This window comes from Arachis stenosperma, chromosome 4, assembly GCF_014773155.1.
Source record: "Arachis stenosperma cultivar V10309 chromosome 4, arast.V10309.gnm1.PFL2, whole genome shotgun sequence".
In the NCBI taxonomy this organism is placed as follows: Eukaryota; Viridiplantae; Streptophyta; class Magnoliopsida; order Fabales; family Fabaceae; genus Arachis; species Arachis stenosperma.
In genome coordinates, this window is record NC_080380.1 from 98,642,828 (window position 1) to 98,659,548 (window position 16,721).

At 32.8% G+C, this 16,721-nt stretch overlaps 1 protein-coding gene and 1 non-coding gene across 2 annotated transcripts; one reads left to right on the top strand and one right to left on the bottom strand.

Annotated features, from left to right (window-relative positions):
• Positions 1-597: 597 nt before the first annotated feature.
• LOC130975233 (polyadenylate-binding protein, cytoplasmic and nuclear-like) lies at positions 598-1,122 on the top strand. The gene has a single exon (XM_057900052.1). It carries the CDS (start codon positions 598-600, stop codon positions 1,120-1,122), a length of 525 nt encoding a protein of 174 aa, XP_057756035.1.
• A 2,422-nt stretch (positions 1,123-3,544) lies between these two features.
• Positions 3,545-3,630, bottom strand: LOC130978472 (small nucleolar RNA Z221/R21b). Its single transcript, XR_009086114.1, has one exon. It is a non-coding gene; the product is annotated as a small nucleolar RNA Z221/R21b (small nucleolar RNA).
• Between the last annotated feature and the right edge of the window lie 13,091 nt (positions 3,631-16,721).

The window sequence follows — 16,721 nt, forward strand, 5'->3', positions numbered from 1 at the left end:
ACAAACGATAAAAATTATATAATTGTGATAAACTCTAACTATAAATTTTGACTATTGCTTTTGCAATTTCATTAATTTTAACGTGTCAACTATATAATTTCTATAATTATCTTACTCTTATCAAGATCAAGAAATTTAACTTGCACTTTTCTTATACACTTAAATAGAATTTGTCAAAACTTTTATAATCTGCTAACAATTTGATCAATAATAACAAACTTATTTACATATCTAACAATATTTATAACCAAGTGATGGCTCAAATGAAAGTCTTTCTATACTCATTTAGATATTGCGAGTTCAAATCTTCTTATCTTTAGTAAAAAAAAAAAATCTATAATCAAAATAATACATTTTAAATCTAGGAATTTATCTTCTGAGATATTTCAAAATGCGCTTTTTTTTGTCTTCAGCTTCCAAAAACTTCATTAAAGTCTTGCAATTTTAGGTTTTTAGCCAAGCCGTCCAAGCCACCGAGAGTCACTATATCCGCGTTGCACAACGTCCGTCTGCGACACAATCAGAGAAAAAGAGTGGCAGAATGGTGCTTCAATAAAAGTATGAGAGTAAGTACTCCTCATACTCTATAATATATATATGTCTAATGTAAGGTGGGATAAAGTTAGACAACCCCATGTTAGGAAAGCTCCACGGATTTGGAACTGGGAAGCGTATCTCCAATTGGAGAGTGAATCATTCACAATTTTTGTGAATAATTTACCTGGCAATGTTTCGAAGAATAAATTGTTTCATATGTTCAAGTGGATAGGAAGGATAAAGAACATATATTTGGCACGTAAGGAGAAGTATGGCCGGATCCATCTGTTTGCTTTTATCAAGTATACTACAAAAGGAGGGGCATTAAAGGCCATCAAGGAGATGAATGGAATGCAATTAAGGAGCAAAGAGATCTTTGTGGGTGAGGCTAAGTACAGGAGGAGGATTGATATCCGGAAAAAAATCACTATGCACGATGAAGATTCTCCTGATGGAAAACAAGAAAAAATTAAAGAAAAGGATATCGAGGTGAATGAGAAAGAGAGAATTGTCTTGGAATACCATAGAAGTGAAGAACTAGAAATTCAAAAGGAACCATGGAGTTGGGATGGGATGCGGTGGTAATGATGCCACAGGGGCTACGAGAGGCAGAACATGACAAGGATAGAAAGGTATTTGCTGTTGAGGGTTTAGATGAGTGACATGAGGGTTCTTTGAAAACGCAAACGAATAATCATTTGGTGTATCCGGAAGTTATGGTGAGTGCGGAATCTATGGGATCTCAAACAATCAATAACGAAACAATCTCTGAAAGAATGGAGACTTGGAAATACAGGGATAAACGGAAAGAAGGGGTTGATCTAGTGTTGAACAAAACTTTAGTTGGGGCTGGGTTGAAGCATATGAGGCCCAATATGTTAGTGGGGTGTAGCGGCGAAGTGGTTGTGTGGTGCGATGAAGAGTACGTCATTGTGTGTTTTAAAAGGGCCTCCTTGCTAGCTACTGCGGGCGAAGGTGAAGAGAGGGGCGTGGTTGGTCATGGAGTTCGTGAAGGAGTTGATGCCACGGTAAACAGCGCCGACGAGGCAAATCTGGGAGCAGTGCGAAAGTCAGCTGCTAGTGACGGATATGAAAATGTCCACGCTGAACTTGTGGCGTGGAGGGCAGGGAGGAGCATGAAGCCCCTTATCTATCCGACGAGCAGAATCAAGCCGGAAAAGAGATTGGCGAAGGTGCGGAGAATTGTTCGAACAGCAAAGCGGAAAAAGGCATTCCACCAAGTGTATTAATGAGATCCACGCCAGTTTGGACGAGAGTGGTAAGCAGCATGTTGGCATATGTCTGATAAGGAAAGATGCAGTGCAAGATTCAGATTTAGAGGATGAGAATACAGTGGTGCAAGAAACTGGGTTGAATGATGAAAGAGCTATAGGGAACTTGGAAGATTCGGAGGACTTAGACTAGGATGCAGATGGTGAAACTAATCAAGATGAATATGGAGGAAGTTGGGATAAAGATATGCCTGAAAATAGGACTGCTTGGGATCTGACTATCGAATCAAAAAGTGTTTTATATGACAAGAATGAGGACATTATGGCTATTCTCCAAACTCAGAATGAAGTATTAACACAAAAAAGAAGGCAAGCAAAACAAAAAGAGAAAACAAGAAGGTGCCCAAAAATCGAAATAAGATGCGTAATAAAATTTTTAAATGATTTTAGTTTGTGGAATATGATGGATTTAAGGAGTGTTGGAAAGTGGAAAATGAAAAAAAATTTAAGCGTAAAAATAATGTAAATATATTAGGATTGATAGAGACAAAGAAAGATGTGATTTCTAAATTTGATATAGTACAATTTTAAGGTAATAATGTTTAGGTTGAATAATTATTACAAAAGAGGGAAATAATTGTGTATAGAAGGAAAATTAAGAAACAATCATTTTTATTTGTGCTGTTTATTTGGTGTATGATGCACATACAAGGAAAGAAAAACTTATTATATGAGAATAGTGTATGATGCACATACAAGGAAAGAGAAACTATCAAACTAGTTGATATAAAGCTGAATGAATGATCTTAAATTTACGTGGTTCAAAGGTCAATCGTGATTAGATATTGCATGATTAAGAAGTCGATTAAGAGTTATAAAAAATAAAGTAATTTTGATCTTTTGGATTGTTAATTGCTTTTGTCAAAGATGATTAAAAATTAATTTATTTTATCTATTTAGTACTTTTTTATTGAGAAGGACTAATTTTAGTGGCAACTTCAAGTACTATTAAATAGTGATAAAAATTAATTAATTAAAAATTTTTAGCAAAACTCAATCGCTTATTAATTTATCTAATAAAATAAATGTTAAAACTAATTTGATAATTAAATTTTGTCTAAAACTAAAGTACTGAATACATTAATAAAAGAACTCATTTAAAATATCGATCTAACAAATTAATAGTACTTAAGTAATTAAGTTCAATAGCACACAAGACCTTTTATAGAATTTTCCTTCAGTTTATACATTATATAAAAGGAATTCTCTTTCCTGGTGTCTAATATTCTGTTTTTTTTTTCCTAAAATATCATTCTATATATATATATTAGGGAGTAAACGTAATATTATTGAATATTGTAAAATCTTAATCTTTTGGAAAAAAAAAATACTTAAATGTTTAATTCATTAGCGAAATAGAAGAACAAAATAGGCTAATAACTGAAAACTGTTATGTAAAGGCAATGCCGTATAACTGAAAATGAAACTAAGAACAAAATACTTATAATGTGGTATTATCTTAAACAATAGAAATACATTCACAACATAATAAAAAACAATTAGATTGAAAGAGAAGAAGGAACCATCAGAAACCAGAATTTTGTCCCCAGAAGCCATATAAGCTGTACGGTCCGCATCATGGTTAGGGTCACATAACCCCCATCACTTGGTCCCTTCTTCCAATTTGATTAAACATGTCCACAACACATATTGCAACAGATATAACAATAAAATCGAACAGAAAAAAAGGAAAATAATGTTTTGTATAGAAAAGAGGGCTCAGATTTAATGGGTATGAGAAACTTATCAACACTTAATCATCAGAGTGGTGCATGACTTTCTCTAATACTCATCACAGCCCACAAAAATTCAATTATCAATGCAAACAAAAAATTTGAAGAGCGAAACAAAGATAGAGAAGAGTAAAAAAAATCATGTATGTTACGAGAGAGAATGGTGAAAAAAGAGTGAGGTCGAGAGAAAAAATAATGTAGTTGCGGGATCTTTATAATAAGGGGGAATAGAGAGAGAATTGAAAAGAAAGAGGAGTATTTGACTATCTATGCGGCGCAAGACTTGAGCTTCAGATGATGGCAAGCATAGCTGTATTAGGGTAACCTTTTTTGGGTCAGGAGGGTTACTTTATTTTGAAACGGGCAAATGGATTATAGGCTTTGGGGTTTGAATTTTGAGGCCTAATTTTTGTTTTTGGTCTTCTGAACGAGCCTTGGCACTTGTTTACGTTTTTTTTTGTTTGGCATGTTTCTTTTTTCATGGTACCTACTAGTTTAAGGAATCAAATATTAATTCATTGCAAATCAAAATTCTATTTAAGAGATGCTGCGCAGCTGACAGAGCTTAGATGATAAATCATGTGCTTTTTAATACAGTATACACTGTATTGGGTTTAAATCTTAGTGGATGCACCAAGTATTGAAAAAAAAAAAAACCGTCTGTTGTAAAAAAGTCATTTATATTATATATGGATTATGTTTGTCTCCCTACCATTATTATAAGTGCGATCAATGGTGGAATTATTCTTCTTCCCTTTCCAAATTGCAGTTTTGTTCATTTCATTTATAATTTTCTTAGCTCAAATCCGCTCAAAACAGTGCAAATTAGTGAATTATTTTATTCACAGCTAACATAAGGATTAAGGACCACAAAGGCCAAAAATATCATAGTGAACATGTGAGAATGGGTTTGATATTTCAACCCCCTTGACAGATGCGTTTGAATAAACGTCAACTAAACCTGCAAATTTTATTTTTGGTGTTGTCAATATTAACCATAGTATGTATCCGTACAATACACATAATGTTAATTTTATTGTATTTATATTGAAATATATTTTTAAATACAATTTTTCATAAATATAATTAATTTATATAAAATAACTTTATATTTTTTATCATCTATACGAATATCAAACAGCAGTATAAAATAAAAAAAAATTCATAAATAATAATAATAATAATAATATTTTAAGTAATAGCTAAAAATTAATGATATATTATTAAAAATAATAACAAAAAATTGAACATTATTAAGGTATAAAAAATTGTGAATTATATTAATGGTACCTTTAATGACTTAGATGTATCACAAAAATTTGTCGTATCGGAATTATTCTTTAAATATGTGACAAAAAATACATTAACCAACAAAAAATACATTAAACTTGTTTTTTTTTTAATTTCAAAATCAAAGCATAATCTTAACAAGACCTATTCCCATGATATATATGTGCATGGTTAATAGGAATTTGATATTTTACACTTTGACATTTATCTTAAAAAGTATAAGTTTATTTGTCTCTAAATACACATATTTCTTCAGAAAAGATATATGCACTCAAACTCTTTCACAAAATCAAACAAATCTATTAATTATTATAGTATATTAAAATTAATGATATTTGACTCATTTATACTTTAGATACAAATATTTTTAAATATAGAACGACACATTTTATTTAAGCTCTTTTTTAAAAAAAATTTCGAACCTCATGTTCAAACAATATTAATGAGACAACACTAGTCTCATCAACAATTGTAAGTTATATTTTATACCAACATAAATGTATGTATAGGTTCATACATTAAAATAACATGTCTTACTAATCGCATCCTCTTTTTAGATTTATGAATTGGATTCACATTCATACACTTAAGCGAAAACTCAAAATTTTCTTCTCCAAAAGATATAACACATAACTCATATTTGCAACCACAGTACCACCAGTCATATTCGGTCTAAACTTCTTTAACTGTTTCAATTGTGACATAAAATCATTCCAGCAGAAGAAAGTGCCATTAAAAAACATGTGAAATTTTATGTGTCAAGAAACAACACACATTTATATAAATATGTAGAATCTCTTTGAGGTTGGTAATTAGTTTATATTCTATTACTTTTAAGAAATTTTCTTCTAATTAATATGTTTGGGAATGCAACAGTAGAGTGACGTTTTAATTTGAACTTAAAACTCCTTGAGAAAGCCTACAAGTTATTATTTTAATAAATAATTTTTATATAAATTGATTTTAAACTTTTTTCTAAAAATAAAATTATTGGGCAGGTACCTTGTTTTAAATTCTTGCACCTGTAAAAATTCTCCATTAATAAAAAAATTAGAATAATTACTCATATCAGCTTTTGAAATTTTTTAATATTGGATACTTTAGTTCTTCGAATTTTAATATATACAAAAGAGTTTCTAACGTCTACTTCTGTTAGATAATACTGTCTCTTTAATTTGACCTGTTTAATAAAAATGATTGTGTTAAAATTTTTAAAATATTTCAAGAACTATTTTAAAATATTTTAAATTCTTTGAGGTCTATTTTATACTTCAATCTTTAAATCAAATTAAAAGAAAATTATATTATTTAATATAGATAAATGTCAAAAATTATTTTATGTATTTTAAAATTTTGAAGACTAAAGTGTTTGATATTAAAAATTTTAAGAGTTGATTTAAGTAATTATTCTTAAAGTATGGTTCTATTATTGACATTTGAAACTCTCTTCAATTCTAATTTAAAAAAATACTTTTATAAGACAACACACATATAGTAGAATACACACATTATATATATATATATATATGATGAAAAATAATATAGGAAAAAGGAAGTACTTATGGTCAAAACTGTTAAGTTTTTCAAATTGTAATATAACGGTATATTGTCTATTTGGGTGATTATTCATATATTTGAACCATTTTATAAAATTTTTTCACAATGTGAATTTTAATTTAGGTCTACTCCTATGATATATCAAGACAAATTTATAAACAACATAGCTTCTTATATCAAATTTAAAAATATTTTTATAACTATTTTAATTTACCACAAGTCATCAATTTCTAACCTAACAAAAGATATTATATTGTCAAATTTATTAGAGACTTCTAATTTTTTTTTCAGTTAAAAATTTTACTATATCTATAAATTAACGGAAACTCTCATAAACAAGTAAATATATCAAGATTTAACCATCATTCAGCCAGCATGCGTTTTTATATCAGGACTGTCTCACGCGCTATCACAAACGGTTTTTTTCTCGCGTGCTATCACAAGCAGCTTTCTCTCACGCTCCTCTCCAAGGAACTAGCCACGCTCTTCTACGATCGCAGTTTTGTTGACAAAGCTTGAAGTCGGAAACTCTCAGGAACCAGCAAATATATCAAGATCTAACCATCATTCAGCCAGCATGCGTTTTTATACCAGGACTGTCTCACGTGCTATCACAAACGGCTTTTTCTCACGTGCTATCACAAACGGCTTTCTCTCACGCTCCTCTCCAAGGAACTAGCCATGCTCTTCTACGATCACAGTTTCGTTGACAAAGCTTGAAGCTTCACCTTTTACTCTTGGATAAAATTTTCTTTTCTGTCGCTCATTCCTTCTCAACTGTAGAACAACTCAGAATTTCATTCTCTTGCTCTATGTCAATGATGGAATCAGTGTTAGAAGAACAGCATATTGAAGTAAGCGATTTCTCCCTCTTCTAATTTCATAATTTTTGTAATGATTTTCATAGTGCATCAATGAACACAATGATGATTATGATAATGAATTTCTGAGCTCGCAAAGCATGTTGCTTTTGTTTTTCATAATAGAGTTTAAATTGAATGTACAGAATCTAAATTATACCTTATTCGATTTTGATTTTCATAATACAACAATCCACAATTAATGCAAATCAATTGTTTGATGAAATGACTAAGACAGAAAATATAAAAAATGTTAGTGTTTCTTGTTTGTTGTTTTGATTTTTCAATGTAATTTAAGTTATGTACTGTTGTTGTCTTTTATATTTCACCTAGTTTGGCCTCCTAACAAAATAATAATTTATTAATTTATATGAAATAAGTATAGAAATAAATAAGAAAGGAAAATAGATAATAAGACAATATGCATGCTCAATGAAACTGATCTAACCTTAGCTGCTAAGAACCTGAAGTAGAAGTGGAAGCATCAAATTTGTAATTGTTCTATAACAGAAAACATGTTCTATGATTTTCTTGGGGTTGGAGCTACATAATTTCCAAGGGTTAGGAAAGTGAGGCTAAGCTAGTTAATAGGTAGTGTTGTGTTTTGAGTTGTTTTGTTTTGGTTGGGTTTATGATGTATTCAAATGCGGTCTGTTGTTGTAGGGTCCTATTTTACATTCTCTTTTGTACGGTTAGTTCCATAAAAGCCTAAAAGTAACTAAAGTAAAAAAGTGCAATCAATAGAGGGACATTATAATATTGTATGAACATTAAACAGGGGACTATCTTTGTAATTTTGCACACATGAATTAGACATTTTGCACCTACTTTAATCAGATTTTGAACATTTTACTCAGCACAGTTTGCATCCAATATAATTATTTTTTGCACGCATGAATCAAACAGTTTGCACCCACTTTAATGAGATTTTGCACACCTTACTCATCACAGTTTGCATCCAGTTTAATGAGATTTTGCACATATGACTTAACATAGTTTGCACCTACTTTAATGAGATTTTGATTTACTATCTGATGTATGCTAACTTTTTTACAGGATGTGCTCAAGGTTGGCATGTGTTTTGGAACCATTGAAAATGCAAATCAATTTTATCAGAATTATGCCAAGCGCGTTGGTTTTGTTACTAAGATAAGGTTTACCCGAAGAGTTGGGTAAAGATAAGGTTCCTAAGAATCAAATGATCACTTGCAATAGGAAGGAAAAACGCAAGTCTAGAGTTTCACCAATAGAAAAGACCAACCCTAGAACCAACTGCAATTGCCCCGCAAGAATTTCTATTAGGTTTAATAAAGAGGGTCTTTGGATTATATCGAAGGTGTTTTGGATCATTCACATCCTTGTGATCCAGAGATGGCAAAACTGTTGCCACGTAATAGAGAGATGAGTATGCACATGTGTCGAGTCATTGAGAGGAATGATGAAGCAGGTGTGAGACCAAGCAAAATATATCAAGTATTGGTGGGTGAAGCGGGGGGTTTCTCTAAGATAAACTTAATGAAAAAATATGTTAGAAACTATCTCAGCAGAAAGTTACGCAATGTTACACAATGTTAAGATAAATTGTCCGATTCATGTATGTAAAAAATTCATTCCATTGAGTGCAAACTGTACTAAATAAGGTGTGCAAATTCTCATTAAAGTGTGTGCAAACTGTCTTATTCATGTGTGCAAAATTTCATTTAGATGGGTGCAAAGTGTCCTGAGTAAAGTGTGCAAAATTCCTTTTTAAATGGGTGCATACCCGAGATTCTAGTTCTTCAAAAGTTTTTTGCTGCATTTTCCTTCTAGTTCCTGTTTCAGATTTCTTTGTATGTATACTTCTTCGCGGCATCTTAATATCTGGATCTTTTTCCATTTCAAATAATCACTGCATATTATTAAGAAACATATTATTAACAGAAACACATACAAAAAACCTAGTAATCAACTGTGCAGTAGCCTGGTGCGGTGTTTTACAACCACAAACTAACCGGCAAGTGCACCGGGTCGTACCAAGTAATACCTTACGTGAGTAAGGGTCGATCCCACGAGGATTGATGGATCAAGTAACAATGATTCATTGATTGGTTTATTTAGGCAAGCAGAAAATGGTTTTGAGATGTTCAAAAGGTTTAAGTTCGAACTCATAATATCAAAAGGATAGACAAATAAATAAGTTGGGAATAAAATATTGAGAAAACAATTAAGGCTTCAGAGTTATCTATTTTTCCGGATTTAATTTTCTTACTAACTATGTTAATTATGTAGGATTTAATTTATGACAAACTATATGTGACTAGACCCTAATTCCTTAGACCTTTCTAGTCTCCTCTAAAATTCATTAACTGTCAATTCCTTGGTCAATTAATTCCAATTAGAAGCTATATGATCAAATTCCAGTTTATATGCCATAAAAACTCTAATTACCCAAAAATAAAAGGATTATATGTCACGTATCCCGTTAAATCCAGATAATTAAAATTTAGGAGAATATATTTTCAAGCTGTTGTTCAAGTAAAGAGCTTTTCCAAGTTTTACAAGAACTCAAATAGAAAGAGGGTCATACTTCTGTTCCACCCAAATTCATAAAATAAAGAGCGAAAACAATTCTTAAATTATAAATCCACACATGAATTAAAATAGAAAAAGCAATGAAATCAATCCATACAAATAGACAGAGCTTCTAACCTTAACAGTGGAGGATTAGTTGCTCATGGAAAAGAGAGAAAATTAGGATTGTCAGTTATATTCCCGTCTGATGGCATCTAAATTCCTATTTATAACTAATCCTAATAAATTTAAAATCTAATTATCTAAAATTAAAAATAATATCTTTTCCTAAAAGATAAGATTTGAATTTAAATTCGAATTAATTAACAGATCTTCAGTTGATGGGTGGGGACCACTTGATTTGTCCATTCTGCAGCTTCTAATCTGTGTTTTCTGGGCTAGAAACTGGGTCAAAACAGCCCAGAAATCGCCCCCAGCGTTTTCTGTATTATTGTAGATCGTGCATGAGACGCGTCCGCGTCGTCCACGCGCTCGCGTCATTTGTGCATATTCCAGTCCACGCGTTTGCGTCAGGCACGCGATCGCGTCATTGGGATTTCTCCATTCCGCGCGGTCGCGTGAGCCATGCGTCCGCGTCGGTCTTCGCTGGTCATCTCTTTGGTTTCTTCTTTTTCTTTGCAAAAACTTCATCAAATCCCTCCGAATGCTACCTAAAATAAATAAAATTGCACAAAACTCAAAATAGCATCCATAGTGGCTAAAATATAATTAATTCTTAATTAAACTCAACATATTAGATACAAATTCACTAGGAAAAGATAGATAAGATGCTCACGTATCACAACACCAAACTGAAATTGTTGCTTGTCCTCAAGCAACCAAAACTAATATAGGCTTAGGATGTGAATTTACATGAGAATGAGAGTTCGATTAAGCTCATGTCTCTTTTTATAGTGGGGTTTATAACTGTAATCCTGAATAGGTTTGGCATCTCACTCTCCTTTGAATCAGAAGAATGTTAATGTCATTCAGAATTTGAATCCTGATAATATTATGAATTCTCTGATCTTTTATATTTTCAGTTTAATCCTTGAACACAGCAAAATTTACTTTAATTTATTTTTCTTTGGTGCTTTGCACCTTGAGCCTAGCCGTGACTTTAAATGTTTTGTCTCAAGAGTTACTTGACATAGAAACACCACAAGCACTTAACTGGAGAACTCTCTTTGAGTTCTGATTTTTCTTTTAATTACTCCCAGATAGTAGTGCTCAAAGCCTTTGGCATACTCTGTTAAATACAATTGATCTCGACTCTAAGTGTTCTGTCTCAAGGATTACTTGACACAATCACACCACAAGTATATGACTAGGGAAACAACTATTTGAGCTTTAAATCATGTCTGACCTCCCTAGTCATTGATGCTCAGAGCCTTGGACTTTGCTTTTATTTTTATTCATTTATTTATTTATTGATTATATTTTTTTTTTCTGCTGTATCTTTTGCTTCAAGGAATAAATTTTTGTTTATTTCAGAGAAGTCATAATAATTCTCTAAATTCCTGTTTCTTATACATCAACATCCATTGATTCAAATTCAAATATGCACTGTTCATATCATGCATTCAAAACTCACAGAAAATACCACCATATTTAAGTAAATAAGACTATTCTTGAAATTAACTCAATTTCTCATGCAATACATCACTTCTTTTTCTTTTCTTTTTTTTAGATTCAAGTTCAGTGAGTGGTACATGAAACATCTTTTCAGCAATTAAAAGAAAACTAAACTAGTCCTAAGATTCTAACTAATAAAGGATCATGCAACAAACAAAGCAAAATAGCAGAGAACTGGGACATCACATAGAAAAAGAGGGGAGGAATAAAAATGAAAGGAACTCAACCACCTTAATTATCCTAGTGGTCGCTTTATTCTTCAGGTTGTGCTCCTTCGTGAAGATGATTTGCCTCCCTTTTGTGCTAGAAAACCTATAAGCGCAGCGTCAATACCAAACTTAAAGGTTTGCTTGTCCTCAAGTAAAGAAGAACTGAAAATAAAAACAAATAGTGAGAGGAAAGAAGAATATAAGGATAAAAGAACAAGAGAGAATTAGGAGTGGGAGAGAGAAAGAAAAGTGAAAACTGGGTGGCGAACTAGTGGAGTTGTGCAGCGCAAGCGACGCGTACGCGCGCAGCACGCGTACGTGTGGGTCGCAAATTTTCTGAATGACGCGTTAGCATCAGGCACGCCTCCGCGTGCCATGGGTTTTGTGTGATTAGCGTAAAGCCAGCCGCACGCACGCACAACTCTCTGCCGAAACATATATTTACGCCGTTTTTTCAAGTCACGCGTAGGCGTCAATGACGCGTACGCGTGGTGTGCCAAAATCATGAATGACGCGCACGCGTGGGGTACGCGTTCGCGTAAGCTTGTTTGTGCGAAAGGCTTCATTCTGGCGCCACTCCCGCGCAACTCTCTGTTCATATTTATTTTTCACGCACATGCATATGACGCGTACATGTCAGCGACGCTTGCGCGTCATATGCTCCTCTTTTTTTTATATATCCGGCTCCTGTCCTAAGATAGCAGCATAATTAGAAAATTAGTAAGAACTCAATAGAATCAACTAAGTAAGAAAACTACTACTACGAAAAACAACTAAGAATGAAAAGAAACGATCATACCACGGTGGGTTGTCTCCCACCAAGCACTTTTAGTTAAAGTCCTTAAGTTGGACATGTGGTGAGCTCCTTGTCATGGTGGCTTATGCTTGTACTGATCCATGAATCTCCACCAATGTTTGTAATTCCAATAGCTACCAGGATCCCAAACTAGGCGCCTAACGCCTTTAAGCAAGCTGAAGCAAGTGACAAAGTCCCAAGAGTGTTGATTGTGGGAATGAATCCCAGAGTCCCAAACTTTGCTTTTACACCCGTCTTCTTGTGTATCACCATTGTTCCCACCGGGTGGCAAGCAATCTGAATTCTCACAGAGACATCCAAGCAACCTTCTAGACCCGTTCAAGTGAGCTCTACACCAATCCTTACACTTCAATTTGGAGCATGCAACCATATTGAACCTTGCTTGACATCTCTTGCCACTAACCATCTTCCTCTTATGCTTAATGCCACAAAGAGCTCTAAGTTGACCATCCGTCTCTAGTAGCCCATATTCAAGTGGAAAAGTAAGGATTAAGGGTAGAAATTTTACCCACTTGAATGTTGTATTGGATGGTGATGGCTTTGGAAGAGGTCTTGCAAGCTCCACTCCCTTGTGTTCTTCTTTGATTTCTTCTACCTCTTTGCAAGCTTCCTCAATTTCAACCTCTTCTTCTTGGTAGCTTTCTTCTAATTCAATCTCTTCTTCATTGCTTACCAAGGGCATGAGAGATTGTGCATCTTCGTCTTCTTCCATATGTGAGGGTGGAAAGTTCTCTAATTCACTGGAGTATAAACTCCTTTGATTGGTTTCCTTACTTTCTTCCATAGGATCTTGCATTGTATCTCTTGGGAAGGAATTTTCTTATTCCCCTTCCTGATTCTTGATCATCGTCTGCACATAATTCTCTATATTTTTGACACTCGTCTTTATATCATGTAGGAATTCTTTCATGAGGAGCTCAAGATCTGATGGTATTTGAGATGAATAAGGAGATAGTGGTTCTTGGTATGGGTAGAAAGATGATGGTTCTTGATATGAAAATTGAAGTGGTGGCTCTTGATATGAATATGGAGGTGGTGGCTATTGATAGTTAGAACACGGAGCATTGAAGTTTCTTTGGTTTTGACTTTGCCAACCAAAATTTGGATAGTTCCTCCATCCACCATAATATGAATCACTACTCGGGTGTGAGTAGTAACCCATGTGATCTCTCTCCATTATTTTTCCTTAGCACAAAATACCAAAAAGGATTAAACGCACCATGTGGTAAATAGAAAAGCAAAGAAGAAAGAACAGAATTCTAAGAATTAAAATAAAACTAACTAGGAAACACCAAACTTAATTTCAGAAATTAAGAAAAATATTGGTGCTATTAAAAATTTTTTTTTTCAATTTTTTTTGAAAATTTAAAATTTAATTAATTTTTTTTTCGAAAATCAAGTAATAAAAATTTTTTTTAAAACGAAACAGGGGGAGGGGATTCACGTAAAATAAGAAATTTTTTTTATAAAAATAAATTTTAATAAAATTAAAAATAAAATGCCTAATCTAAACAATCAAACAACTAATAGTTGTTAATCACAATCAATCCCCGGCAATGGCGTCAAAAATTTAGTGCAGTGTTTTATAACCACAAACTAACCGGCAAGTGCACCGGGTTGTACCAAGTAATACCTTACGTGAGTAAGGGTCGATCCCACGAGGATTGATGGATCAAGCAACAATAATTGATTGATTGGTTTAGTTAGGCAAGCAGAAAACGGTTTTGAGATGTTCAAAAGATTTAAGTTCGAACTCAGAATATCAAAAGGATAGACAAATAAATAAGTTGGGAATAAAATATTAATAAAACAATTAAGACTTCAGAGTTATCTATTTTTTTGCATTTACTTTTCTTACTAACTATTTTAATTATGTAGGATTTAATTTATGGCAAACTATATGTGACTAGACCCTAATTCCTTAGACCTTTCTAGTCTCCTCTAAAATTCATTAACTGCCAATTCTTTGGTCAATTAATTCCAATTAGAAGCTACATGATCAAATTCCAATTTATATGCCACAAAAACTCTAATTACCCAAAAATAAAAGGATTATATGTCACGTATCCCATTAAATCCAGATAATTAAAATCTAGGAGAATATATTTTCAAACTGTTGTTCAAGTAAATACTTTTCCAAGTTTTACAAGAACTCAAATAGAAAGAGGGTCATACTTTCGTTCCACTCAAATTCATAAAATAAAGAGCGAAAACAATTCTTAAATTATAAATCCACACATGAATTAAAATAGAAAAAGTAATAAAATCAATCCATACAAATAGACAAAGCTCCTAACCTTAACAGTGGAGGATTAGTTGCTCATGAAAAAGAGAGAAAATTAGGATTGTCAGTTATATTCCCGTCTGATGGCATCTAAATTTCTATTTATAACTAATCCTAATAAATTTAAAATCTAATTATCTAAAATTAAAAATATTATCTTTTCCTAAAAGATAAGATTTGAATTTAAATTCGAATTAATTAACAGATCTTCAGTTGATGGGTGGAGACTACTTGATTTGTCCATTCTGTAGTTTCTAATCTGTGTTTTCTGGGCTGAAAACTAGGTCAAAACAGCCCAGAAATCACCCCAGCGTTTTCTGTATTATTGTAGATCGCGCATGTGACGCGTCCGCATCGTCCACGCGCTTGCGTCATTTGTGCATATTTCAGTCCACGCGTTCGCGTCAAGTACGCGATCGCGTCATTGCGATTTCTCCATTCCGCGCGGTCGCGTGAGCCATGCGTCCGCGTCGGTCTTCGCTGGTCATCTCTTTGGTTTCTTCTTTTTCTCTGCATAAACTTCATCAAATCCCTTCGAATGCTACCTAAAATAAATAAAATTGCACAAAACTCAAAATAGCATCTATAGTAGCTAAAATATAATTAATTTTTAATTAAATTCAATAAATTAGATACAAATTCACTAGGAAAATATAGATAAGATGCTCACGCATCATAGCCATATAAAAAAAAGGAAAATAGAAGTGGTATCTTGAACATTATTCTAGATTGTGTTGTGTGCAATGTTTGGTCTTTTTAACTTGTTAATTTACTGATGATATAGTTTGTTGGTGTTGCTTAGTTGATACCACATTCGAGGAATGAACCTTCAACTTGGTGACCATTACTTATATTATTGTGTTACCAACTTACCATGCTTTATATACAGGACACAGTTTACAAGGCCTCACATTAGTGGGGATGAAGAGATTGACTTTATGAATTTCACATTGTAACAAGATCCATACATTTGGGGCCTCTGAAAGATCATAACAGAGTACTTAAAAGGGGCATGCATGCACCCATTACATATAGCAATTCTCGTTCTATGATTTTAGGTACACTACCTGCATTATATTCATTATCAAAGCTTTACCACAACACTGCTGTACGAATAATGAGATAATAACTTAATGAATTTTTTTAAAGATTTATAAATTAAAAATTTTAACAATATTACTATTATGATTCATCTACATTTAATGTCATGTGTTTAACCTTTGACACTCCAAAATATTCTAAAAGCTTTAGGTGTTCAGATTAAAAAAAAGTATCACTCCAGAAAAGTAATAATAAAGGTAGAAAAAGAGAAGAGTTAAGGGTTGTTGCAGGGACAGGTTCTTTTGCATTTGCTCGTGGCATTGCGGTAATTTTTTAAACAGGTGGTGGACAATCTACTCATGAAAATAGTGTTGCTGCATCTTATCATATTAAACTTCAGCTTCAATTTTCAAAGCTCTACCATAACAAACCTCTACTTATAACTGAGATAATAACTTAATGAATTTTTTCATAGATTTATAAATTAAAAGTACCTAAGTTTCATAAACAACATATGATAAATCAAAATCAAAATCAAAAGAAATTTTATTATAGAGTACTTAAAGATTTTTCATGAATAGAGAGGAAACATTAAGTAATATTTTTGGGTGCCATTATGAATTTCTTGTTGCATGTTTTGAATGGATACAGAATGATGGACAGCAAGAAGGTAAGAGTTGAAGAAAACAATAAATGAACAAAAATCAAAACTCATTAACCTTCACATTAATTTTGCAGAAGCATCACGCATTACTAGAAACGAAGGAGAATGGATAAAGAGTTAAGAGATGGTGTTGCAAAGAGTAACACTGCTGCTATTGGAGACACTAGTTGGGATGGACATCGAGCTCAAGAATACTGATTCGTGTTAAGCGTGCTGCAGCGTTGAGAGCAAAAAAGATGACACGCAAGAATG